General features: G+C 44.9%; 1 protein-coding gene across 2 annotated transcripts in view; it reads right to left on the bottom strand.

Moving 5' to 3' along the window:
- Window positions 1-392: 392 nt before the first annotated feature.
- Window positions 393-27,965, bottom strand: part of LOC146180369 (uncharacterized) — a 29,718-nt gene continuing 2,145 nt past the window's right edge. The window contains exons 2-14 of one of the 2 annotated variants that reach the window (XM_084579564.1): window positions 26,291-26,360; window positions 25,051-25,103; window positions 24,879-24,971; window positions 24,501-24,596; window positions 23,491-23,559; window positions 22,984-23,118; window positions 17,049-21,905; window positions 14,843-15,028; window positions 11,581-11,655; window positions 7,690-7,789; window positions 6,585-6,743; window positions 6,470-6,495; window positions 393-920 (exon numbers count right to left, since the gene is read on the bottom strand). In XM_084579564.1, coding sequence (XP_084435690.1) covers window positions 735-920; window positions 6,470-6,495; window positions 6,585-6,743; window positions 7,690-7,789; window positions 11,581-11,655; window positions 14,843-15,028; window positions 17,049-21,905; window positions 22,984-23,118; window positions 23,491-23,559; window positions 24,501-24,596; window positions 24,879-24,971; window positions 25,051-25,103; window positions 26,291-26,360 — 6,105 coding nt within the window. In that variant the 3' untranslated portion in view covers window positions 393-734. The remainder of the gene's footprint in view (window positions 921-6,469; window positions 6,496-6,584; window positions 6,744-7,689; window positions 7,790-11,580; window positions 11,656-14,842; window positions 15,029-17,048; window positions 21,906-22,983; window positions 23,119-23,490; window positions 23,560-24,500; window positions 24,597-24,878; window positions 24,972-25,050; window positions 25,104-26,290; window positions 26,361-27,965) is intronic. The other variant, XM_084579565.1, reaches the window with a different exon arrangement.

Raw genomic sequence — 27,965 nt, 5'->3', positions numbered from 1 at the left:
AGAAAAAAAGAAAAACGATTGGTCACGAAGCCATTTGCTACTGCACTGCGAAAACGGCCGCGGAGGCACTGGCCAACATTCTCGATAGTATGCGCAATGCAAAGCACTTCACGAGATCATAAAATATCATTGTCACTACGCTTTCACCTCAAATTTGTCGACACCTATAGTCCAAGCTTTCATTCGATAATATTACCGTGACGCAAGAGTCGCAGCCATTTTCTGGGGACATCCGATAATTTCAAATTTTCTGCAGTCAGTTGAAGCCTTTGCGCATGTTTGACTCTGCTGAAAAAAGTTCCATATTTCAACCATTTGATATTAGATACAAAAGTTAATGTTTGGTATTTGCACACACCTAGTTTTGCATGCAGCAGAAGACACGAACAAAATTTTGCATTTTTTTGAAGAAAATTTATTGGTACATGGTGCATCGCAGGTAAAATCAAGTCCGAAGATAAAACCTTGCTTAAAAGAAATTCCACAAAAAAAAAAGTTCAGAATCCACAGCTGTGATGTAACAAATAGTATGGGCACTGCCATTAAAACACTACACATGATTAGACATGCTGGTCTATACATATTTACAAGAAATGTCGATGCAAAATGCTTTTTTAAAAGTCTGCAGACATACAAAGCGAGGCTTCTGTGCTCCGCAGCCTGCGATGCAGCATTACATGGTGACCTCATTATTCCCCACCCAACTCTCTTGTTTGTACTGTTGCGTCGCAGTTTTAACCGAGACGGTGGGTGTCGATGTCGACTTTGTACCGCAGCAGTCCCGACAGCACAAACTCCACCGATACTATCGGCACTCCATTGTTCCTTGCTCGTGTGCAGGCTTTGGCGTCGTCTTTACACGACACGATTACGGTGTTGTTACCAGAAGTTGTGGGCCTTGTTGGCATGGCATCCAGGTACTAAAGTAAGGAAAATGGGAAAAGAGCTCAGTCTGCGGAATTACAATGATTTCAAAGAAAGCCCGCCATTACTGATCCATCTGTGCAGTGAGGAACACAAGGACCAAGTAATAGCAATTCACAGACTATCAATGTAATCCATGTGGCAGAGTATAAATTAATACCCCACTTTTATTTTTTTTCCCCACCTGAATATTGAGAGGGTTCTCCTTGCTCCACTGAGGCTTCACACTCCAAAGCCGGACACTCTCTGCAATAATGGGCGTTCTGATGTTGCCGCCTTAAAGGTAAACAGGACCAGTGCTGTTTGTATTTTCTGCTCTCAGTTCTCTTCGTATCTGCTTTCAATGATGTACAAGCCGGCATCTACAGTTAAAGGCAAGCTGGCTTTGCTCAGAGAGGGGATGCATGCCAACGCATGAGTGTGCTGGCCTCCTCATTGGCAGCAAACCTTTTGTCGAAAGGCAAAGTCATCAATGTAGCAACTTGATGGTACTATCAGCATAATGTTGGTACAGCTGTGTCTAACAATGCCATGTTAGAAATTGTAACATAGGTAAGGCTCAGTTCTCGAGAAAATGTGTCGCTGGCATTGTGAATGTAAGATTAATGTGACTTTAAGCAAAGCCTACTACATTGTTTAAGAGCAAAATACAAGTTTAGGGGGGACGCGCATATCTCTGGCAGGTGGTAGTTTGTAGATGACATGACCAGCACTGATTGGTCATCGGGTGGTGCAATGTCATGAAACCACATGGCATTGCCGAGCTGGAAGAAGTTGACAGCTCTGGCTTTTCCTTTGAAATGAGAGAGTGAGATGGAATTCACATTCAGCTTTCTCTTTTCTTACACTCCCATTTCCCCTTTCTCTATTCATCCACCGTGAAATACGGCAGGTACTGCACCTATCCAGTAAGCAAATTTAATTTTCACTACAAAAGGAAAGGTTTACCTAGACCAATAAGGATGACACATACAACATGACCTATGACTATGCACCGGTCAACTGCAGCGTAAGAATGTGGTCGGAACACAACCATGTGCACGACATCCTCATTGGCCCAGGCTGCCAGCTGCAAAAAGCTTGTGAAATGGAGTACAGGAGTACATTTAAAACAGCAAAGACATCTTATGGTCTGTTTTTGCTCTGGAATGATGCATAAGACACAAGTTAATGTGGATCAAAACACTGCATTTGTTTCTGCTCGGTACATAACGTATAGTCAGATTTCTCTCACTTTAGTCCCACTCCTCGAGAGAGCAGGCCGTGTCCATTTTTCTAACGTGCTCTCTAACTTGAACACCTTTTATAGTACAGGTGGACCTCAAGGTTCCATTCTCGGCTCACTCCTGTTTTTAATTTATACAGTAGACTCCCGTTAAGACGAACTTGCTTAAGATGAACCCTCGGTTAAGATGAACAGTGGAGGTCGTTTGTTTGGTTCCCCATAGAGTCAATGCAAAAAAAATCCGCTTAAGATGATCACTTTGCAATCGCTAATCGGTTAAGATGAATTTTCACGGCCGGCCGCATCCCACCTGCGCAGCTTACTCGACCGTCCAAGCAGCGCTCTTAGCGGAAAGAAAAAAAAAAAAAGCTTTTTAGTGCCACGACCATCCGTGCCGCCGATGCACGCAGACCCAAGCACGTCGGCGTCGGAAATGAGATTCTACGAAGGCGGAAGAGTGCCGCTGCTCGTCCTCTCCCACCGTTCCCCCGATCACTCCTTTTGTCCCCGCAGTAGGAGTAGGTTCGCGTTTCGCGTTGCGCCGGCTGTCTTGGTACGACCTCGGGCAAGGACGAAACAGAGCGCAGAGAGGAAGACAGAGAGAGAGAGAAAAAAAAAGAGCATGCGCGGCCCGGCCAGCAAAACTAGCGAAACGCGGAAAAAAAAAAAAAGGGTGGGAAGAAAAAGCAGCCAATGACGTTTCCCAATGGTGATCACGTGATAGTGTCGTCATGCCAGTGCTATCGAGCTCAGCGCCTTTGCTGACCGCCGACAACTACTACGCAGTGCACAGATTTATTGTTCGTGGCGGGTGTGCGCGTCGTGTCCCGCAATTTTCTACCAGGCTGTACGCTGTCACCTCGTGGTGTGCGCCGTTTGTTTTCGTGCGCGCCGTGTTCCTACTATGGCTAGTCGGCCAACAACTCGAAAAAAGCCGCTTGAGCTTCGTGAGAAGGCCGAAGTTTTGACCGAAGTTTGCGCCGGCCGGCTTTCAAAGACTGAAATAACGCGCAAGTTCGGCATCGCGAAAAGTACAGTGAGCGGTATCGTGAAGGACGAAGTGCGGATTACCGGTGCTTTGGAAGATGGTGAGTTTGCGCTGAAGCGGAAGAGGATGCGCACAGCTATGCACAAAGACCTTGAAGACGTTCTGCTTGCCTGGGTGAAGAGAGCGCGCAGTGCGAATTTGCCAGTGAATGTAGTGCTACTGAAAGTTAAGGCGGAAGAAATCGCCCTGCGACTAAATGTTGAGTTTGCGTGCAGCGATGGGTGGCTCGACCGTTTTCGGAAAAGGCATGGACTGGCCTTTCGTTGTGTTGTCGGCGAGGCCGCTGCAGTGGATGAAGCGGTCTGCAGCGATTGGAGGCAGAACAAGAAGAATGAACTCATGGACGAATATGACCCTCAAGACATATACAATGTGGATGAAACTGCGCTTTTCTACCAGCTACTTCCAAATAAAACGCTCACATTTGCTGGTGATGACTGCGTGGCGGGCAAACGGAGCAAGCTTCGAGTAACGGTCCTCGTGGGCGCAAATATGACTGGGACTGACAAACTGAAGTTGCTGATGATTGGCAAATCTAAAGCACCACGCTGCTTTAAAAACATAAAAACGCTGCCGGTCACGTACATGGCTAATTCAAAAGCGTGGATGACGCAGGCACTTTTCGAGCAGTGGCTTCAAGAGATGGATCGCCACTTCCAGAGACAGAAGAGAAAAGTTCTCACTGTTGTTGACAACTGTCCCGGACACGGCCACGTCGACGGACTTCATGCCATCCGACTGGAGTTTCTACCAGCGAATACAACGGCGAAGCTGCAGCCTATAGACCCGGGAGTAATAAGTAGCTTGAAGAGGCACTATCGTCGCTCTTTGCTGCAAAGGATGCTGATTTGCATGGAGAGCAGTAAGGAGTACACACTTAACCTGTTAAGTGCTGTCCATTTACTGACGAGCGCTTGGGAGCAGGTTACTCAAGCCACTATTGCCAACGCCTTCCGCCATGCAGGATTTGTGGCGCTTAGTGATTGCTCAGTGCAGAATGACTGCGATACTACGAATGAGGACCACACTGCGAACTTGGAGGATAGAAGCATTGTTTCTGCGCTGAGCAGTAAGGGTGTGTTCATTGACATCAGTGCGTATGTCAGCATTGACGAAAGTGTAGAAACATGTAGGGCTGACACACTGGACGCTCTGATTGAAGAAGTGCTTGACCTACCATCGAAAACTGCTGCTGAAGATGACAGCTTGAATGTTATGCCTGAATCTGCACTAGTTACCTGTGATGCAGCTGATGCCTGCCTAGACACTTTAGTGCAGTTTTTTGAACAGTGTGAGGGCACTGAAGGGTATCTTCAAAAGTTAAGCGAGATGTCTGCTTTTGTAGCAGGCCGTCGATTTTCACGACAGACATAAAAAAAAATAAGACTGGGTAACAGTCAATGCCTGATGCCTTACTACTGCAAAGTGTAGTAGACAATCATTAGTCCAATAAATGCTTGTATTGCAGTTTATTTTCCTGAAAGGCCATTTTATTCATTTGTTCCCATATACGAGGTATTTAGACACACTCTGCATGCTCAAACATCATTTTTGGAAGCACTCCTGATTAGACGAACTTCTGATAAGATGAACAATTTTCATGGTTCCTTGGAGTTCGTCTTAAAGGGAGTCTACTGCATTAATGATCTACCCAGCTACTTTGCTAAATAAGGACCCTTTCCTTGTGTGTCGATGATACTACTATAGCTACTGATATATCAATTCACTCATTAACAATAATGCATAGTACTGATCAATAATACTGCTACAATGCAGCAAGCTGATGAACACAGGAAGACAGAACATGACTGATGGCAATGAGAGAGGAATTACTAGCGTGAGCGCTCTTGTCTACGCCACTATCGGATTCCCCTTTTCCTTGTCTGTAACATTATTTTATTCTGATGTCATCATAACTGCTTACATATTAACCCTTTCAAAACAACATTCACGGTATTTAGATCCAATCGCAGGACTCCAGCATACATCCCATCACTCTCTATTCCCATTCCACAGAAGTATCTGACCACTGCACCTTTTAGCACCACTCTAGACGCTAACCTCGAATACACTAAGCAACTCTCACGCACAAATGAGTTTTCGACATCAGAGCATTACCAAGAGCGCATCCCTTGTGGTAGTTGAACATCTCTTTACTGTGCTTTCATTCATAGTCGTTTTAATTACTGCATCACTTCATGGGGAAATTTACACATCATATTTAAATCTGTATACAACATATTGAAAATCAGGTTATATGTGTAATAACTTGCAATTTACACCAAAGCAATGCGCTATCACTTCTGCACGATCAAAAAATTTTACCAATCACTTCCCGAATGACCTCCAGTCTTGCGATCCTAACCTACAAAGCTGTGCCATACATTCAAATGTAGTCAAAAGGGAAGCCTGTGTCAATAATAACCAAAACAAGATTTGCTAAGGACAATAATTTTACCCTACCAACTGTAAAACAAACAACGGGAATCACACAACTCTTCCTCTGCACTTTCAAACATTTTGAATAACCTGCTTTCTCATGTCAAAGATCCTCATCATCTGTTTAAAACATAGTTATCCATTACAATGCAATAGCGTAAAACTACCACCAAACAAGAGAACTTGTGTTTGGGCTAGTTGGTTATAGTGCATTCGTAATATTTAAAGGTACAAAAAACACAGGAAAAACACAAAAAACACTATCATCATCTCCTCCGTGCTTGTTTTGTGTTTTTTAGCCTTTAAATAAATATTAAGAACCACCAAACAATCTGTTCACTTTGTACACCGGTTTATCCATATTTCACACTTCATTCGTACGCATGTCAAGAAGCCGTTATTAAATTTTAGAATACTTTCATGTACCTTATTCTTACAGCAACAACCGCCTAAGAAATTTTCAAGTTGCTTTTTTCTTCTATCTTCATTTGGCATATTGCCTTCGCTGGTTTTGTTTCCTTTCGGCTCCAATTGTTGTTCCAATATTATTGTGCCTAAATTTATACATTCATTTATAGAAGGTCACAATTCAGCCATGAGCCTGGGACCTCTTTCACTATGGTTTATGTAGTACCATTTTTTTGTGCCTAAAGAATCTCAGTAAATTTCCATTCTACAGTTCTGTAATAAAAAAAAATAAAAAAGAAAGGAAAGGAGCTTCATTGCAAAGTAAAATGCCACAGTGGTAAGGGTGAAAGACCAGACTCCCACTCTATGTCTTTCTTTTATGCAACAGTAAGCAGAAGCAAGCAAACAAACAAAAAGTTGCTCACCTTGCCGCCAGCACATACCACTATTTCTGGAAGGAAAGGAGTAGGCAGGTCACTAGGTGAAGAAAGTCTACGGCACAGCCACATCGTCAGCAAATGCTTATAACATTAAAGGTACCTTTCATGTCGGGAGGTGAAGGCTGGACATGTGCAGTGGCATGAATATTCCAGCCATGAAGCACACCACCCTGTGTCGCCGCCTTGGCCAGCGTCTCAGAGAGGCTGAATTTGAGAGACTTCTCGGCCTTCTTGTCTTGCAGGAGATAAGGCATGTGATCTGCAATCATGAGCAGAGAAGCCATAGCAGCTGGCCATCATCGTCAACCCTCCAGTTGTTTCCACTGCAGCACAGAGGCCGGAGCCAGGAGCAGCCGCTGTTTTGACACAACTTTCGTTTCATCTCCCCAGCTGATCCCCCCCTGCTACTTAATCTGATATGCTACCCTATTGGATCACTGGCGATTTACCGCACACCCTACATGCCCATCCCAGGTGCATTTCTCTGTGATTTCTGCAAAATATCTGGTATGTGTGCGTGTTCCCTAGCTCTCAGTGCTTTCTACATTTGTCCATTGATGTTACCCTTACGATTTTCTTCTCCGTGGGACACTGTACACTTTGATTTCAAGCTTCTTCAATTACCCTTTAAATCACAGCAGTTACAAGAAACGAGTGAAAACTGTAAGGGCAGAAGGATGTTTTAAAGTGCTGCTCCTGCTTTCCTGTCCCCTCACCCATTCAAAAGACACTGCTGTGATTGTATAACTGCTAATGCTGACATAAATAACACACATACACACACCGGCACAGAGTTAAACCTTGTTATGTCATTGCCACACAGGCAAAAAGGTTGTGTGAATGAGCTACATTTATTAGATAAAATTTCCAATTCTACTACTGTGTATGGATGCGTAAAAAATCGAGCGTAAGGTTGACGATTAAATCTTGAAAAATTGCTGTTGCAGTGAACATGTCAAAGCAATTATTGGGACAGCTGTAGTGGGAGATCGAGTTGCTCAAACTGTTCCATGTTGCACTAGAATGTTATACACAGCACTTAGTGAGCATAACATGACCAAAATGGCTGTAAAATCTGTACAAACACTGCTTTGTTTAGTGGTGCTGCAGGCGTTTCCATTTCTGTGCGTACGTTCCTGCTATGCAAGCTAAACAAGGAGCAAGGAGGCAAGAGGAGAAGCAGCGGGAGAGAGACTGCAACTCACCAACGAAGGCCTTTGCTTGCTGACACTTCTTAATCCAGGCCACATCGACGATTGGTATCCCTTTGCCGATGCAGCACAATGCTTTCACAGTCCTTCGAAACTGCTTGCAGCATAAAGAAAAAAAAAAAGAAAACAAACAAAGGGGAGGGTGGCAAGTGAAACATGATGCGGCAAAACAAGCACAGAAGGCACTCAAAACAATGTAACGGGTCGCTCCCAGCATACTGCGTAACAGTAAGGTTCATATTACAAAAGCTAGAGCACTGAGTGGCCTTACAGAACTGCCCCCTAAACAAATCTGCCACCCAAAAATGTGGCGCAACAAACACAATCCCATGAGACAAAAACACAATGCAGGCGCACATTACCAACTGTAATATGGAACTGAACACGCACTTCCTCTTCACCACTAAGCTACAACATCCTCTTCTACACTCAAGTGCATCTTCTTCACACACACCTCTTCTTTGCCAAGCAGATAGTAGCACATTCATCCCAGTAGAACACAAACATTGTCCAAGCATCACAGCCACAAATTCTACACCCAATTATATCTCCACAGCCTCTCCTTTGCCAAGCAGATAGAAGCACAATTGTCCCAGTACAACACAATCATCGTTCAAGCATGATCGACATAAAGTTCACCAGATAGACACACACTAGCAAAACATCACCACACATGTGCAGTAAGACAGGTCCCTTCAAAGCACCTCTAATTAACCCCCATACGCCACTATACGCCACATCTCCTTTACCTTTTTTCTTCCATCAGCCCACGCAGGGTGTAATGCATAACATATAGCACGAAACCAGTCTTTAAAGATCCGATTTTGCCTCCAAAACTCTGTTTGAAAATTAGGCACACCCTCTTAACATGACGAACAGACTCCTTGATGACACCAAAACCACTCACTTCTGCAGGAGCCAGTCTCTACATAAACAGAAAGAACTGCATCTTGCCTAGCATGTCTAAGAAGCGATGCGAGCAATGAGCACATGTACTTGAGGATAAGTAGGATAAAAACGCATAACATGGCCACAATACAAGAAAGGTGTCTCAGAATAATAGCTTTAGGGGTGATAATAAACTCAAATCTTTTCATTACTCAGGAAGATTCTTCAATAAAAGTAAATTCTTTCCTGCGTAAACACAGCGAGGCTTCACTAACACATCTTCTTTCTTCTGAATCCAAAACGCCTCTAAAATTTTGCGGGCAATCTTGTCCCGACTATTCCCTAAAATATTAAGCCTACTAAACAATGGCTCACACTTGCACTTCTGACAGTGCAGGGGTAAATTTGAGCCCTTTCCATTTTCTACGGACTTCCCTTATTCTATCATTATTACATCTTCCAGTCTGGCCTATATACACTTTTACGCACGTCAGTGGAATCTCTTAAATCATTCCCACCACACAGCCGATAAAACTCTTTACATGCTTCATTTCACATTGTGCTTTCTTTCTCCTCCCTATTATTGCACACAAACCACCCAGTTTTTTTGGCGCAGAAAACCCAACCGGCACCTCATACCTGCCTGGCACCTTTTTTAGGCAGTGCACCACTCTATGAATATAAGGTATCACTTGTGTGTGTTTATTTCTCAACTTAGCTGCAATTCTTTTTTTGCCTTTCATTTTCTGAAGCAGAGTCTCTGCCAGCTGAAGCCTTTGTATTTGGTTATGGAGGCTATCCTCAGCCATATGTTCACATGACTTTAACAGGGCTGACTCCAAACAAAGAGAAGCTATCACTCTTAACAGTTTTTGAATGGTCTGACCTATATGAAAGTAGCTCTTTTTTAGCCCTGGGAAAATACTTCTAACATGCCAACCCACCACAAATTTTTATATTTCTAGAAACTGCAACTTGTTATCCACAGGTAGCTCATGGGTAAAAGCAAGTCCTTTCCCTTGTAGCCTAAAAACAGAAAGGATGCTTTCCACACTTTGAATCAATGCAGAGCCCTTATCCAAAATCACTAAGAAATCAACATACTTAAAAATTTTAAAACCTGAACCATTAAGGGATGTATAAATTGCTCTGTCAACTGAAGGTAAGATGTTACATAGGACTGAGGAAACACATGACCCAATACAAATGCCCTTTCTCTGTACATACATATCTGTCCAAAACAACACCACAGTGGACTTAAGTAAACTTAAGGTATCTTCAAGTACATGTGCTCATTGCTCGCATCGCTTCTTAGACATGCCGGGCAAGATGCAGTTCTTTTTGTTCACGTAGGGACTGGCTCCTGCAGAAGTGAGTGGTTTTGGTGTCATTAAGGCGTCTGTTGGTCATGTTAAGAGGGTGTGGCAAATTTTTAAATCGGAGTTTAGGAGGCAAAATCGAATCTTTAAAGACTGGTTTCGTGCTAGTATATGCTATGCATTTCACCCTGCGTGGGTTGATGGAAAAAAAAAGGTAAAGGAGATGTGGCGTATAGTGGCAAGACAACAGAGTTTTTGTGGCTATGTAAGGGTTCATAAGAGGTGCTTTGGATGGAGCTGTCTTACTGCACATGTGAGGTGCTTTGGATGGACCTGTGTTACTGCACATGTGTGGTGGTTTTTTGCTAGCGTGTGTCTATGGGGTGGACTTTGTGACTGTCATGCTTAGACAATGTTTGTGTTCTACTGGGATGAATGTGCTACTATCTGCTTGGCAAAGAAGAGGCTGTGGAGATATAATTGGGTGTAGAATTTGTGACTGTCATGCTTGGACGATGTTTGTGTTCTACTGGGATGAATGTGCTACTATCTGCTTGGCAAAGAAGAGGCTGTGGAGATATAATTGGGTGTAGAATTTGTGACTGTCATGCTTGGACGATGTTTGTGTTCTACTGGGATGAATGTGCTACTATCTGCTTGGCAAAGAAGAGGCTGTGGAGATATAATTGGGTGTAGAATTTGTGACTGTCATGCTTGGACGATGTTTGTGTTCTACTGGGATGAATGTGCTACTATCTGCTTGGCAAGAAGAGGTGTGTGAAGAAGATGTACTTGAGTGTAGAAGAGGATGTTGTAGCTGAGTGGCGAAGAGGAAGTGTGTGTTCAGTTCCATATTACAGTTGGTAGTGTGCGCCTGTGTTGTGTTCACATGAGAAGAAAACACAACATTTCTGGGTATTATGCAGCCCCAACTCGCCCCTCAAGCTGTTATTTTGAAATCTGCCAAATGTAACTGGTAACTAACTAGAACTGGTTGTGCTTTTCACTTCAACGTTGCATCCAACAACCACCTCCCTCACTACCAGCTGCTACCTCCATATACCACTTCCAACTCCACTGCTTATGCATCTATACAGTATGTGTACACTCCCCTGAAGGTTAGGAATAAATAAAATATTAACTGCAGTAAAATCCAACAGGGTTTTGCAGGTTGCCGGCAGGGGTGATATATAGGGAAAGTTGCACAGAATTGCCAACCTCGCATTCAGCAGCAGACGTCGCAATTGCTGACCTGGTGCAGCAACTCATGTGTATGTACAGGGTCAATCACTTCTAGCTACAACACTGTCACTGCTTTGAAAGAGCCATTGTGTCCAACCCGACCACACAATAAAGTTATGTGGCAGGCAAGGCGAAGCACCACTTTTGGGTGCTTGTATCGCTTTGCTTAATATGCACCTGTGTCAGACACAATGTTATTTTGATAGCAGTGACCCTGTTATAGCTATAAGCGAATGACTCACTACAGTAATTCTAATATAGAAAGCAATTAAGGATTAAATAAAAAGGCCACAAGCAACGCGGACAGATTCTCTACAGTTTGCAAGCAAGCATGTGCTGACCGAAACACAGAACCTTAGTCCAAATCAGTGCGGACTTTCCAGCTATGTGGAGAGTGTGGCGAGTGTGATACACAGGAATTTGCATAGTTCCCCACCTTGTCAGTGACTAGGTGTGTGCAAGCTGATGCAGCAGTTGCCACGGCGCCACCCAGGTCTCTTACCACCTGCTGCTGAAAAAAAAAAGAAAGAGGAAATTCATGCAGGCTGCACCAAACAGGACGTGTCTGAATAACAAGTTTAGCAGCAAATAACTGCAATAGGATACTTCAGTGATGCAGTCTGCATTATCTGGAAATGTACAAATTGCACACGGACACAAAAAAATGAAAATCGGAACATTCAGCTCCACTTGTTTGATCCTTAAACTCTCTTTGCTTCCAGGCTAAACTGAAATTACTAAATCAATAAATTCATATAACAATAGCTTGTTTCAATGACAGATGGCCTAGTACAAAATGACATACATGACGATGTTTGGTCTGGTGTGATAGGGTTTAAAACCCCAAAGTTACGCAAGGCTATGAATGATATTGTAGTGAACTCTAAAAATTTCGACCATCTGGGGTTCTGTAATGTGCACTGACATCACACAGCACACTTGCACATTGCTTATCGGCACCACTGAAAAGTGGCTGACATGGTCTGGATCAAACCAGCATCCTAGGTGCCAGCAGTCGTGTGCCCTAACTACCACCAAGCCACCGTGATGGAATGACATGAAGACGGTTTGGTTTATTTGGTTCATGGAGTAACAGAGCAATTCAGGTTATGAAGGTCCCAACAGTAGACACCCCAAGATAATTTCGATCGCCTGGGAGTTGTTTATCATGCATCAATATCGTACAGTACACACGCACCTAATGTTTTGCCTGAATGAAAAAAAAAAAAAGAGGGACGCCACGGCCAGGGTCGAACCCGTGTTGGCTGGCTGAGTAGTGAAGAGCCCGAACCACTGAGCCCCTGTGGCAAGCCATGGATATGAAGATGGCACACATGACCCACATGAATGTGTATGCAATTGGGCTGGACGAATAACATGGCCATCCCCTTGGAACGCAGTGCTGACAGATGCCATGAATCTTCTTCCTTTTCTAAGTAGTAGCTCACTAAAGGCCTGTAACTATTAGTAGCCAGCACACCTGGCAACGGGATTGAAATAATCGTAAACCGAGAATTTGTGGCTACACATACAGTGTATACATGATTGCATATTGTTTTGCCGACATTAAATTTCAATTGATTGTAAAAGAACAGCAATTCTGACAGGGTCACATGATGTCAAAGCAGCAAACTGCATAGAATAACTCTCAATAAGAAGGATTAGAATAGCAGGATTAGTAAGCTGCTACGAAAATTATGTGCATCACTACCGTCACAAAAGAATGACTACTAGATCTTGTGCTGATAACGTCTGCTAAACAAACAGAAAATTGAAATGAATGCCGAGAAAGAATCAGCGATCTGGATGTACTTCCAAAACAATTCAGAAACACACTCCATCCAGCGAATGAAAATCAGTTGCTGGTGACCAGCCATTGCAACGTTTCAGAATAAAAATGCTTGAAAGACGCAGTGCAGTTTGAATGTAGACAGTGACAACAGCAGCTGAGAGAACAAATGGTAGCAAAAAAAAGCAGCGATGACAACAAATTTGAGTGTCTGATGAAAACCCATCTGGCACGGAGAGGAAAGCACAATAAATGGACACATGTTGAAGGAAATTAATAAAATGGAACCAGTGTTTAGAGGCTCGTATGGGCCTCATGTTCGCAACAAACGTGGCAGGCAAAGGTAGTGGCTTGTACATGATCTAGAGAGCACAATGAGTGTGCATGAATTTTAGGCTGTCCACATGTATCATAGTTTGACTTTTTTTTTTGCACATCATAAAAGCAACACGTGATTCATTTGACATTGATAACTTCTCTATGAAGCTATAGATATATGCTTTGTCTGCAATGCTTGTCTGCACTTTTTTTCACCCTCCATGTTATCAAGCAGTCATTTTAGAATGGCATGTTCACTACCAAGCATCCATTGGCAGGTGCCCCATCATATCGTATCATATGCCGCGGCTTTAGAAAGTCACCAACAACTGTAATATACTGTACGCAATGCACTCAGCCCAGGCCATTTTTAATATTCATACCAAAGCAAAATTTGGACCTGTTGCATCCACAGTAAGTAGACAGTCTCGAAGACACAGCTTTACTCACAGTGCAGCTCATGACAAGTGCATATATACACATTCAGCTACCTGACACATGCGCAGCAGAACAGACATGATGGTGATATTATACTTTATCATACAGTGGCAAACATACATGTCGCACTCCAGTTACAGACACAACAGGACCAAGAGTAATTGTATCATTGAGATTCCACTGTATGGTGCATCTCTTAAATGAAAATTAAGGGTCAATCGAATTTGAATTAAGCAGGCTTATTTGTTCAGGTTCTTATGTCTGCAGCAGTAAAATTGTTCCGTAAATTCAAACACTGCTTGCTTCTTGCCTTCTGTCAAACAGCATGAAAGCTAAACGTTTCGAATCCACTCAAGCATATTTGTGCTCGCACATGCCAGAGATAGTCTCACAGCCACGAACAAATTCTTCATAGTCAACACTACGGTCTGTGCAAGCCAACCTCATCTGTAGGCCTCCCTATCATTTTCACAGCCAACGTTACTCTGAGTTAGGCCTATGTGCAATCGGTGTTTCAGCGTGATGAAGAGCGGCAAGAAATGGGCACACTCTCACTTAAAGTTGCACGTTGCACATTCTGCAGGAGCTTTGCTGAAGCTGTCAGTCTAAAACAGATGTTGTGATGAGGTTTGATATCCTGAAGCCAGAAATGGTGCTCATCTTTAAAAAAAAAACTGCCATACAAGGGGCTGCCAAGAATGGGCCTTTCGCTTCAAACCGAATGTGGTAAATGCTGCACGAGGTACTTGAAAAACATGTTTTTCAGTGGTTCAAGAATGCATTCTGTGCCAATTTTCAGAGAAGCGATACCAGCTTGGAGCTGAAATGATTGTTGAAGTGTAAGCTAGAGATGCAGCTGTACTTTTAGAAGTACTTTGACCACAAAAGGAATGCACAATTTCTACCTAGCCTCTTAATACATGCCCATTTACTTTGCAAAAAAAAAAAAGCAACTCAAGAATGTGATGCGGACCACCATAGATCCCCTTTTCGATCATCAGTACTGGCTGGTGCAGTTTAGAAGTTGTGCTTCATGAAATGTGTTCCCTTGCTTTGAATGGAACTGCTTACAAGTGGAGCATTTCTGGCTCCCCTTCAAAGTGCCTTTTACAAACAAACTGCCTTAATCCAGTAAATGAGCTATAAACTGTACCTCTTCCTCAGCTGTGCTGTCTATGCCTGTGAAGAGAACTTTGGGCTTGCGCTTCAGGGTCTTAGCTGTGCTGAGGGATGAAGCGCCTGTACCTTCTCCTTTTTGGGACCTTGAGCCTCGAGGAGGTTCGACGGGAACGACGTCGGGCAAGTTCCCCTTCAGTTTTCCTCGCTTTGTTGGCGGTCCCTGAGAAATGCAGAACAGGAATACCCGCATGCAAAACATCAGAGGGACTTGAAGAAAGAAATCTGGGTTTACACTGCTTGCAGTAGAAATGCAGGCTGCACTTGAAAAAAAGAAAAAGATTAATACAAAGACTTCACCCTGGTTTTCAATGGACGTATCGGGCAGCAGCCAGGCTAATGAGCTTTGATATCGAAAGCCCGTAGCACCTAAGAACTTATAAAACAGATTCAAGTGGGTGAGAACGTTCATGCATGCAATGATGAATGGTTTAGTTTGCAGTTCATGCTGCAGCCCGTCGTGCACCTTTTTGTCTGCTCAGTTCTGCCACTGGACCTTGGGGCATTTGTAGTACCAAGGGCTCAAATTCTCCATCCAGGAAGTAAGCTGTTTTTGATGGAGGAACCCTATGCACCATTTTTCTGCAACGTGAGCAGCAGGCTAAGCTGCACTATTGGGCCAGTATTGTGGCGAGCCTGGCCTTTGCCCAGCAAAAGTGCCCATATTTGTTTTCGACGACAGACTTCTCTGCCCTGGATGAATTTCCTGCAACTGGCTACTGCCCGAAGCACAGACGCACGCACACACAAAACGTGATGTAGCCTGTTGTAAGACTTCAATTAAGAATCGCCTATTTCCCTAAAACTAACTTCAAGCAACCTTCATAAAGAGAGAGGTTGAAAAATATTTGCAGCACAGTCGGACATCTGATGAGAGAATTCTGCAGAAATAGTGACGTGTTTGACAAGTATACTTTAATAATTTGTGCTTTTGTGGCTTCACCGCAACTCAATTCCTGAACTCACATCAGTTTCATAAAGGAAAGGTTAATAGCGCAACAAAAACTTACAAATAGACACAATCCTGTGACTCTATTTGTGCCTATTTGTGAGTGTCTTTTTGTTGTGCTATTAACCTTTCCTTTATGTGACTATGCACCAACTAGCCAAGCAATCAGTTTTAATTGGTCACATCAGTTTGTTGAGTTGTGGGCTGCATGGTTGAGTTGACAGCTTATGATGGACCCCTTTGTCTCGTGGGTGGGTAGGTGAGGAACGAACCCCATTGCAGGGACTTAGGGTGGGGAGGTGGCTTATCAAGTGGTTCTTCTGGTAGGCAGCTGGCCCTAGAGTCTTTGAAACTGATTTTGGGACTGCTTTTTGTTTGGTTCCGCTCCTGTAATGATTTCTACAGGGTGGTGTTGTGGAGATAGATAAATTCATAGCGTGTGACACTTCTGGAAGGCATAGTTAGGTAGTTGGTGGATGGTAACTCTTAAAATGTGAAAATGGGTGGGGTGGGCATCCTATAGCTAAGTAGAGTGTGGTGGGAGGGTGGCTAGTGGGCGATGCTCATGGCAGAGGGTGGCCGAAGGCTTCAGCTTCAGCTAGCGGAAGAAGCTGGCATATCTGCATTCGACAGTCGTACTGCCAGTGGTTAGACACCCTCTAAGGGGATATAAGCACCCAGAAAAATGCTAATCATGGGTGGCCAATTATTCAGACAAGGAAAACACACAAGGCACATAATTCCTGCAAGTCCTCTATACAGCTACCATGTAAAAAAATTCTAGGGGCATTTTGGATCACTAAACTGCGATGAGGCGAAAGACTCTATCGCACAGTGGTCCAAAGCTCTCCACTATGGCACCACTTTCTCCCTGTTTTCACTCCCACCTTCGCAATGATGCGATAGCGTAAGCTACCAGCCAACACATAAAGCTCCGCTTTAACCGAGTCATATGAACGTGCCTGCGTGGCCTAGGGATAACGTGAATGCAAGGGTTTTGGCAGGCTGATTGTGATATCACCCTCCCATATTAAAAGAGAGTCCAGAGTTGGCAGCGCCTGCCAAACGTAATGTCAAGAAGCCCTACGTCCAGTCGGTGCTCGGCCACGTCAGCTGCAAGCTACCGCCTCCCATGTAACGGAAGCGTTAAGGATGGACAGGATCCGCGAGCATGAGCCGTTAAAGGCTATCGCTTTAAAACTAAACTAGAGACAGGAACAGTGATGCAACATACCTCAATGACTTCCTGCTTTACTGCCGATTCTTTCACCGCTGCCTTCCGCCTCGACTTTGGCTCTAACGTGATTTGCATCTCTTCCAGAGTTTGTTCCTCATTGCCGGTGGTGTCGTCGTCATCATCAGACTCCAGCCTGCTTTTGCCGAAGCTCATTGAAGCAACATGCCTCTTCCTTCTGGCCCCCCTTGGAGGAGAATACAAAAGGGAGGCCTCCTCCAGAGTTTCCACTGTGCGTGCTGCTGAAGTCAAGGGAGCGTCTTCCTGCTTCCCTCCTCGCCGTGCATCTCTTTTCCTTGTTACCGGTGCCTGTGCGGGAGCAGCCATTTTGGATGCTTGACGACGACTAGGCTTTGCCTGTGGAGATTCGCTTGTGTGCTTAGGGGAGAGTTGAAGTTCGGATTCGACAGTGTTTTGTTCGACTTTTGAACACACCTTTGCTGCTTTCTTTTTACCTTGCCCCCCAGTTTCCTGGCTTTGGCTTTGTGTACTTTCACTGCTAGGCTCAGAGTTCGTCCTTGAGCTTGTCGGTTCCGTTTTTAGTAGACGTTTCGCAAGACGAGCCGTGGTAGTCTGTTCAGGTATTTTACTTTCCTGAGAAAAGCTTGCAGCCCTTTTACGCTGTGAACTTTTTGTCTGAAGTTCAGAGGCCTTTGGGCTTTCTTTCACAGCATCCACTTTGAAGGAGTCATCATCGGACTGCTTCTGCGACAATCTTGCAGATGTTCTCCCACTCTGAGACAATGTCTTCTTTCCTTCTGCATCTGTGCTATCACTTTCCAAAGCATTCTCCGCTGAAGTGTCCAAGACTGGCGGACCTCGTTTCTTTGGAGGCAGCCTAGTGCCTTTTCTCCCAGACTGATAACCCACAGTTTCGTCTGAATGATGCTCCGAACAGCTTTCTTCAGCCGCAGCAATTGCTCCTGTGGTTGCCACGGTTTTGCTGCCTTTATCTTGCGATGAACTTGCTGGCTTCCCTCTGCGTCGAGATGTTTTGCTGTCCAGCAACTCAGTGTCAGTGGAACTATCAGCCAATGTGGACTCTGCAACAGCATCATCGGTGCCCCCTCTCCTTGAACGACCTCTCACTGCCTTAGGTTTGGGTTGTGATGAAACTGGCTCCACGGGGATGTCCTCGCAATCCTTAGCGTGTGGTTCTTGGGAAACTTTCTTTCCCCTCCTTCCTCGTAGAGATGCTCGTGGACTCAATGAAGGCGTGCTTTCCAAATCACTTTTCAATGAAGCATCTAGTGTACTTTCATTTTGTGAATCTCTGTTCTGACAAGCAATGCGCGCTCTTGTGCCTCTTTTTCCTAGCTGGGAAGGTATTGCAACCTTCTGCTCTTCACCAGCTGCATCATCAGCCCCAACCTGAGCAGCTTCAGTTGCTCTCTTTATGCCACGCCGAGACGCTCTCGACGAGCGTGGCTGTGAAATTGTCGTGTCTTCACGGGAAAGTGGTGAAGCCTCTGGAGCTTCTGATAGCTTTACATCCACATCTTGCAGGGGCTGGGCTGGAAAACTGTCGACACCAGAGCCATTTTCATGCTCTTCCGTTTCTGGAATGGTGCTGAGCACTTCACACTCAGAACCTGCTGCTTTCTTAGTGGCTTTGGTACGAGCAAGACGTCCGCGCTTAGCAGCCCTGGTTGGCCGCTGCCGAGCAGGAGATGACACTGCTTCAGGTTCTTCAGACTCCCTCAGCGTGTCTTCCACCAGTACCTCTGCCGGTTGAGAAGAACTGTCTCGAGCACTCCCTCGAGTCGTCTTGCGTCGTGTCAATTGAGTCTTGGGAGTTGGTTCTTTCGTCTTCCTTGTCACTGTCCCATCATCAGCGTTTTCTGCCAACCTAGAAGGTCGACTACGTCGCTCAGCTACAGACTCCTGCTCCAAAGGAACAGATGAGCTTGCTGCATCATCTTTCCGTACAGTTGTTGTGTCAGCTGCAGTTTGCTTCTGGGCCTCAGCTTGTCCAGTTTTCCCATCTTCAGTGACTTGGCAGTCTGCCAGTATTTGAGAGAAAGAGGTGAACGGCTCGGAGAAGCCGGTCTCAGCAGCAGCATTTGTAAAATCAAGCTTGCATTCCGGAAGTGGCGAAGAAGACATCTCAGCTCCGTCTTCCACACGCTTACCTACAAGGGCAACCGAAGGTGCCTCCATTAGCTCATGCACTTCCTCTTCCTCAGAAGCCAGACTTCCACGATCACATTTCGCTTCCTCTTCTGGAAGATTGCCAGATTTTAATGAGGATTCCTCGACACCTCGTTCAATCCAGCTAGTCTCAAGAGTTGCCGAGCCAGCACCAACTGAGGGTACCTGAAGAGGTGGAGAAGAAGCCATTTCTTGCTCTTCTTTCGCGGCGCCTTTGCCTTTCCGCCCACGCTTTGATCCCTGTTTCACCGCCTTATCCTGTGCATTTTCAGAAACATCCTGCACAGCATCATCCTGTTTGTCAGAAACCTCCTGCGACAGGCCGTCTTCCCGGAAGTTTCCAGATGCAGACGTCCTCTTCTCCAGCGACAAGATGGACTTCATTCTCAAGCCGGCATTTTGACGGCCGCTACTTCTTCGTGCTGGCGGCCCAGCAGCCTCCAAAGTGGTGTCTCCTGCTTCACTCTCATCAGCCTGTTTTCTTGTACGAGAAGTTTTTGACGTCTGCTTCCTCCTGCCCTTTCTAGTGGAAGCTGCCTCACTTTCCTTTTCGGTATCAGGCAAAATCTCTGGCAACTTTTCGATACCAGACGAAACCTCAGCCGACTCCTCTTTCTCTGGTACCTTTTCGTGGCAGCAAGGTTGCTCGAGAGTTTTCGTGCTACCAGGACTAGCAGAGTTGTCCGCCACCTTATCATTTTCCGTGTGACCTTCAGCAGCATTCTTTGTCCCTGAAAAAGTGGCAGAGTGTCGGCAAGGTCCAGAACTGCTTGCCTCCTCTGTAGCCGATCCCTCGAGGCCTTCGATTTCACTCATGTGAAGGTAGGGAGCATCGTCGTCTTTTTCACTAGGATCAATGCTTGCTGCGAATTTCCCTTTAACGGTGCTAGGAATACTACAACCAGCATTATCAGCAAGAGGCTTGGACACTTCTTGAACATCTTTCTCCAGCCGTGTAAGTGCACAGATGTCTTTGTTCTCCACAGTGTTTGAACCTCCATCTGCAGTTTGTGCTTGCTCAGTGTAATCCAACTTTCTGGAAGCTTTTGATAACACCGATTCCTGCTGGTGCTCTTCTCCTGTGTCCAGCTCCAAGTCAATGTCGCAGGGAAGTTTCTTCCTGAGGCTCATACCACTTCGCCGTTTCTTTGCAGAAACCCTTCCAAACAATCCTATAACTGGCGAGCCAATGTCACTGGCAGGGGTGGTACATTCTTCGTAAATAGTGAGGTCAGTCATGTTAAGGGCAGGCAGCGAACACCGAGCAGTGACCATACTTGCATTGTTATCTTCTGGGTCACTCTCTGGGACAAAGCCGGGAGAAGGTGGCGGTGTTTCGTCAACTGTTGTTTTCGGTGACAAAGGAGGGGTCTCACTATTGTTGTCGTCGTCCTCTACTTGTACTTTGCGCTTTTCTTTCCCGTGCTTCAGCAGGGCATGAACTTTGAGAGGCGGTGAAATGTCCTTCTGGGTCGCCGGACAAATTTCGTCCTCGTCCTCCCCATTGTCTTGACACGGTTGGGACGCTTCGCAAAGCACAAAGCTTAGGTCAGATGGTCCAGACAAGAGACGCCGTGACCTGCCCCCAAGCAGACTGGGGCTATGCAAACAGTCTTCATTGTTGGCTTCATCACAGTGACTGTCAATAGGCTGTGTGACTGTATTCAGCCTTTCTTGCTCGTCCAGGCTAGTGCATGCTGTCGAAATCGCCGCATTCATGTCCTCTGCAACGTCATCGCCAAAGCCTTGTGTTGGTGCATTCAGTCGGTCCATGTCATCAACCTCAGCAGTGGCCGCTTCGTTGTCCCCGCCAAAGCCCTGCGTTGGTGCACTGAGCCGATCCAGTTCACTGACCACAGCATTGGTTACTTCGTTGTCATCGCTTGGTGCACTGAGCCGATCTAGATCATCGACCTCAGTACTGGCCACTTCATAATCATCGCCAAAGCCTTGTGTCGGTGCATTGAGCTGATCCATTTCGTCGACCTCAGCACTGGCTACTTTGTTGTGGCTCGAATGAGGCACCTTAAAGCATACACTATCTATAGGCTGAGTGGGTGCATTAAGACGGATTTCTTCATCTGCAACATCCAGCAATGAAGCGGAATTATCTGGAAACCCCTGTGTTGGTGCATTGAGACGATCCTCATCTGCAGCTTCAGTCACATCATCATTGGCTGAAAAATGTGCCTCTTTGTATTTCGTGTCATCAACAGTAGGCTGTGCAGCTGATTTCAGAGGGCCTTCTGCACTCGTGACAACAAGTGCGTCAGTGTCGTCAAACCCTTGTGTCGGTGCACTGAGTGGGTCTGCTTCGCCAACCTCAACCCCGGCTACTACATCCTGTCTTGAACAAGGCACCTCTGAGCACTCTGTATCGTCGGAGTAAGGCTCCACGGTTGGATTTGCCCCATCGAGTGGTGAAGCATCACTAGCCTTGCCCTCCTTAGTAGAATCCGGGAACCTGTGTATTGGTGCACATTGAAGAGCATCCCTCTCATTGTCCACAACAGTATTACTTCCTTCACCAGTGGTCGCAGGTGCTTCAGTGGCCCCAGTGACAGACTTGGCTTTCTCGTCCCCTCCGCAGGGCTCCGTGTCCTCTGAATTACCCATCTCGGTGCAATCCAGGTTTGGCATCTCGGGCAGGGTGAAGCTTCCACTAGACTGAGTCGTGCTGTTGCAAGCATTGGCCTCCTGCGATGACTGAAGAAAAATAATAATTGAAAGACATTAAAGGGCAGGTTTCCACATGCACTGAAAACTTGAAATGCAATTAGTCTATTTTTCGGGACCAATATTGATACGTCCGTACTACTCAGCCTGCAATTTCCAATATAAATTTACCAGATAATTCAGGCTAACAGCTTGCACCAGCCTGTTTGCCAGCCCCTTCTCATCGCCAGTTTTAGAGCTGCTCCAAGCGGCGCTGCGCCACTGAAACAACGTACCAGACTGTCGCCGCCACTTTTTATGCATCCCAAATGAATACACAAGTGCCGGTTAAAAGCACTTGCTTCGATCTTTGCTAGCAGCTACAAAGAGGGATACACAAACATGTTCTGCAGAAACCAATACTCATATGCTTGAAATTAGGCAACTGCTAATGATGCGGCAAAGAGTAGTTCAAACAAGCTCTTATTGAAGGAGTTATTGCTAAAAACAGCTTTGTCAACCGCCATGACAGCAGCAGCTATGAAGCTGTGCACGATTGAAAATTCTCATTTGCCCCCTTTTTTTTTTTTGTTTTGTGTCCGGATAACTGGAAAGTGCAGTTCATTCAAACATTACTCCATTCCCCATGCTTCAAATTAATGAGGTGTGCTGTACTTCGTGCGCAGTAGCTGGTGCATCATAATCCCTTTTCACGCTAAGAATGCTTTTTTTTTTTGTCCTGAAGCTACAACCCCTGCTGCCACAAGGCAAGCCTCATACAACTGCAAAATATTTTTAAAGGGTAATGATATGCTGCACTAATTAAAGTTTTTAAACCAACTGCAACTGAAGTACCGCACTTTTCAGTGCCCACCAGAAACAGAAGAATAGAGAAGAGTGAGGAGATTACCCAAGTAAGTATATTGTTAGCTAGATTATGCAGTGGGAGAGGAAACAGGGACAGAAAGAAGAAACCGCTAGGAACGTTTAGGACACAATGCCAGCTGCTGGGCTATTGCTATGAGTTCAAGATGCAACCAGCCATGCATCGAGCAACTCTACACAAGCCAGGGTGCAGTACAATGTACCAATAAGGAAAGCGAGAAAAGCCCGACATGATTCAACGTACTGCGGCAGCCTTGTTGACAGCACCAAGTGCAATTGGCCCAAGTGCCGAAGTAATGTTTCCAGAACCCTCCACATGGTCACAGGCCACTCTTGATGTATTGGATGCTGAAGGCTCGGCCTTGGCACCAGCCTGATCCTTAAAAGAGAAAAGTGGGCAAATATATGAAACAGGGAGTCTGTTTCATAGCAGCAAGAACAACCCAAATACACTACTAACCCCAGTCGTGAGTAAGTGCTAGAAGGTTCCTAGCCGAATCACTGCAGTGTAGAGGACCCAAAAAGCACCCACATTAATGTGACAACCCTGTGAACCCAGCACATGGTCTGACTATACACCTTACCCAGTGTATAGCAGGAACACAATTGCAACAAATTCATCAGTGGCAACGGCAACAATTGGAAAGGAACCGCAAGATACATTTAGCGCTGATCACCTGGCATTATTACAGGTGCAATCGCCATGACATTTTCTGTTTGCCTTACAGCATTGGCACTGTTAAATACTCACCTGGGCTATCTCAACTGCTGTCAAAAGAGACTCCGAGCACGTGTCCGAATCGGTATCTTTGCCAGCACCCTGCAAAGCAAAAATATGCGTGCATCAGAAGACTACTCAAAATGCGCTTTCACAGCTGTCACAATCAGACTTGCCGTGAAACTATATTCAATGATGCACTTATTTCAGAATCTTGCTGAATCATGTGTACTTAAAGACCTTAGCATACATCATCCATAACACCATGCGAATAATAAAATTTCCAATATCGAATACAATACTAATTGACTTCAAAGAACTAAATAAACAACATTAATTATTTGAAAATAATTGATTATGCTCTCAAGCTTGCATATTACTCCAATAATGAGCATGAACTTGGAACGGACTATGTAGTTTTCATTGCCTCAAGAGTGGAATTAGCTGGGCCAGTTGTTACATCTTGGCATACTATGCCAACAAAGCAGCCGCAACACACAGAACAAAGGAGGAGACAGTTACAAAAAGAGTCGCTCACGATTGCTCTGCGACGCTGCTCTATGCTGCTGTCTCATTTTATAAGATAAGGAACTGTTTTCTGTTGTCCTTGTCAATAGGAACGGTAATGCTCCAATGTGTTTCATGTATATGAAGCAACTTTGTGCTGTGCAGCCCATAGCTGTGATCAGTTTTTGAGTCTCGACACCTACAACGTAACTTCCATAGGTTAGAGTGGTGTATGGAAGCGCCATTGCTAGCACTTCACTGCCTCGAGCGAGTATTATAACAACGTTTGCATCAGATTTGCTGTAAGCCTACATTATTCATGAGCAAGTGAGTGGCACAGCTAAATTACTTATATTTGTTTTCAAGAAAGCACTCTTCACACACCCCTAATTAAATGAAAGATGTTATAATAACAACACTATGCTGAAAACTGCTTTTTTTTTTGTGCTTGTGCTGGATAAATCTGAGCATAAAAAAATTATATACAGTCAATGCACAGACAGGCTTCCGAAACAAACGACTGTAGGACTGCTTACATTTTGTTCGTCGTGCAGGACCCATGCCTTCAGCCCAGCCACAGAAAATTCCTTGCTGTAGTCGAGATTGTACACGACACCAGGCTGGAGAGTGCGCTGCAGAAAGAAAACGAGAATATCAGATATACACAGAAGTAAGTACCTCTCTATGCAATGTTCCACGCCCACTCCCTCAAGCCTCAGCAAATACAGCAAGGCCGTTAAGGAGCAGTTGCAGAGAAAAATGTCAAAAGTGTCGTCAGACACACAACATCTAACAAAACTCACTGTTCTTTCAATTTTGGTGGTATGCTGCGAAATGCCATTTAAGCTCCAATACTAAAAATTGAGACATGCAAAACAAAACACATGACGCATAAAATATGCTGAAAAGCTTACTTTGCCAATCTTCACCCCATTCTGGCTGCCTAGGTCCTTGATCATGATGTCAGATTTGCCGAGCTCTATCTCTGTGTGTTGTTTGGAAACAGCCTGTAAACGAACAGAGCAGGAAATTAGACTGAAACAATCATTGCAATCTTGCATGCTACGAATAAAAACAACGCCTCACAGGCAAGTCGATCCTGATGTCGCAAGAAACTGATCGCCCAACCACGTTGACACCTAAAAAAGGAGGTCAGGAAGAGAAGGAACGTGGGAAGGAAGACAGCAAAACAAAACATGCAATCTAGAGAACCAGCCTCCAAGCCTTTTCCTATATTAATATATAAAAAAGAATAAAATCTGTAAGACTTCAAAGAAACAACAAGGCCAACGACATCCAGTTTTTGTTTCTAGTAATAAGACCAATTTTATGGCCCTCTCTGCGTACGTCGCCATCTGTGCAGCAGAAAAGATGCATTTACTGACAAGAAATTTAATCCAAGAATTTTCCTATTGCCGAATTCAAACTTGTGAAATCTACACCGAAAATATCTTGGTTTAGTCCCAAATCGACACAGCCTATGAAAGACGCAGCACTGGACAGCTTCGGAAATTTCGTGAAATTTCGGAGCACTTTAAGTTGTCCAATATCACACGGTACATAAGCAGCTTTCTTTTCGCCTCTATCAAAAAGCAGTTGCCACAGACTGAACAGAAGCAGCATCCTCGTGATCAGCCCAACTTGTCCAAAAATTACATCACATGAAAGCTTGGCTGTGACAAGACTGGAAGATAGATGTTTATGCTAACAATCATTACAGAAAAGAACCTTCTTGAAATATGGCATTTTGAGCATTATTTTTCAAACTTTACTGCACAATTACGATTTGTTTTAAATGTAACAGTCTTCGGTACAGCTTTTATGTAGTTAACTTGTCAATATAATGTCGAATGAATGCCGGCCTATAAGTCCAAGTGAAGAATTCTGATCTTCCTTACTGCTTAGTTAGGTTTCTTGCATAGTTAGTCTGTGGAACAAATATTCATATAATAGCAAGTGTTAATAGCAGATATGACTAGGAAAATAGAATATTGCTCCAGAGATTATGTGGACATTACAAAGCTCAGCCCATCATGATGTTGACTGATGAGAGCTTTGTACAGTCAGAGTAATAAACGTTGAGCTGCTTTCTTAAAGACTTTTTAAGATACTGACATCAACGTGTGCAGACATTCAGCTCAAGCAATGTAATTGAGCACATACTGATTACATCATGACAATGCATTTCAATGACTAGCATCTTTATCCACACTACACTGGAGGCATCATACCACAATTGGTGAATATAGCCAAAGACAGACAAAAATATTCATGCCAGTACCCCACAGAATGGCTCCCAAGATTCTCTCAAAGCACAAATAGTCACCTGGCTTCAGAACAAAAGTCTGGAACCTTGCAGGTGTGTCTTGAAGTTGCACTTTCAGGACTGCTTGAACCTGAGAACAATGACACATGTTTAAAAGCATTAATAAGTAGCTTTTGGCACGTTCAAATAAACCTCTTAACAAACCTTTATCTTAAAAATCCTGGCAGTTTGCTCCTTAAACTGCATTGCATTTAATTACTAGTTACCTGTCAGCTTCTGCAAAAGATTCTATGGGGCACAATGGACCACTGAAGAGCAATGAGGCGAAGGACTTTTAGCGCGGTTCCGTAGCCTTCCACTACGGCACCTCTTTCTTTTTTCACTCCCACCATCCTCCCTTTTCTTATGGCTCAGTTCAGGTGTTCGTGGAGAATTGTGACAAACACTGCACATTTTCTTTCCTGTAAATCAATTTGAAACGCCGCTGCTGTACTGCGTCTGTTTCTGCATGCTGTGTGGTGCGGCATTCCGGGGAAGCGCCAAATGAAAGGTGCCGCATGGACGCCTGGATTAGACGTCCAGCGGGGTCAGCTTTGTATATGTGTGAACCACCTGGTGACGTCATAATGACCTCAGTTCTGGTTATTAGACATGACCGGATGCGACGCCATGATCCCACTTCTTCACAAGATTCCACGGGATACAGCGAGACTGTGACATCACGACTGGTCACGACATCAAGTCTCTTGGTATCCTAGGTCGGCTGCGGGAGGTGGTTAGTTCCAAACCCACCGCCGGACACCCACCGGTAAAAATGGATACAAGCGTCCCCCCGATCTGGCGCTGGGCTTTTCTAGGGGTTGCGCTTGGGAGAAGCTTCGTAAACCCCGCTGCGTCCCCCCTCCCCGGTGGGCCCAAACCCACCGCAAGCTGAGGTGTTCGAAACTGATTGTGCCCCAGAGGGGGCAGCGGGGTTAGCGGAGCTTTTTCCAAGCTCGACCTCCTGAGGAAGCTGGGCGCCAGGGCGGGGGACGCTTGTACCAATTTTTACTGGTGGGTGTCCGGCGGTGGGTTTCGAACTAACCACCTCCCGCAGCCGAGACAGGCACTATAACCACTAGGTCGGCCGACCTAGGCGAAGAAGTGGGACACTTCTTAATGACGCGTGGACAGACAGGCTCACTGGTGAGTAATGAGCCTTAATATATGGAAAACGTTGCACCTTTGGCTTGTGTACTCTGGGACCTTTTCTGTATAATTCTTATCATTTGGTTTTGTTGGAAATGCCTATGAGCTTTGAAGCTATTTCAGAACACAAGCACAACATGTTAGCTGGTCACACATTGGAGAAACAGCTCCGCTTTGGTAAATAGTGTGCCTAAATACACCAGTTTTAAATGTCCAAGCTATGCATTATAAGTTCCATGGTGTTCAAAAGCAAGAGCACACAAGCAGCTGCATATATATCAGCATATTCACCCCATTGTATATTCTGACAAATCAAACTTTGCTGGGGTGGTTTGTTCAACTACTATACTGCTGCATGCACACTAAGCCAGAATTCTTTTGGTACGCTGTGCTGTATCTTTGTGTTCGCTTCTAGACTTGTAGGATCTAGAACTGCATATGTGAAGACATGCAAATATTTATGTGAAAGAAAATTTGGCAGACACTCTTTAAGGGTACAATGTGACAGTTATTGTCCCCATTTGTTTGGATCCTCATTCGCATAAAT

Source organism: Amblyomma maculatum, chromosome 9 (assembly GCF_055883805.1).
Source record: "Amblyomma maculatum isolate TAMU_Amacu chromosome 9, ASM5588380v1, whole genome shotgun sequence".
Taxonomy (NCBI): Eukaryota; Metazoa; Arthropoda; class Arachnida; order Ixodida; family Ixodidae; genus Amblyomma; species Amblyomma maculatum.
Note: the sequence above shows the minus strand (reverse complement) of the source record. Positions and strands in the feature narration are given on the sequence as shown.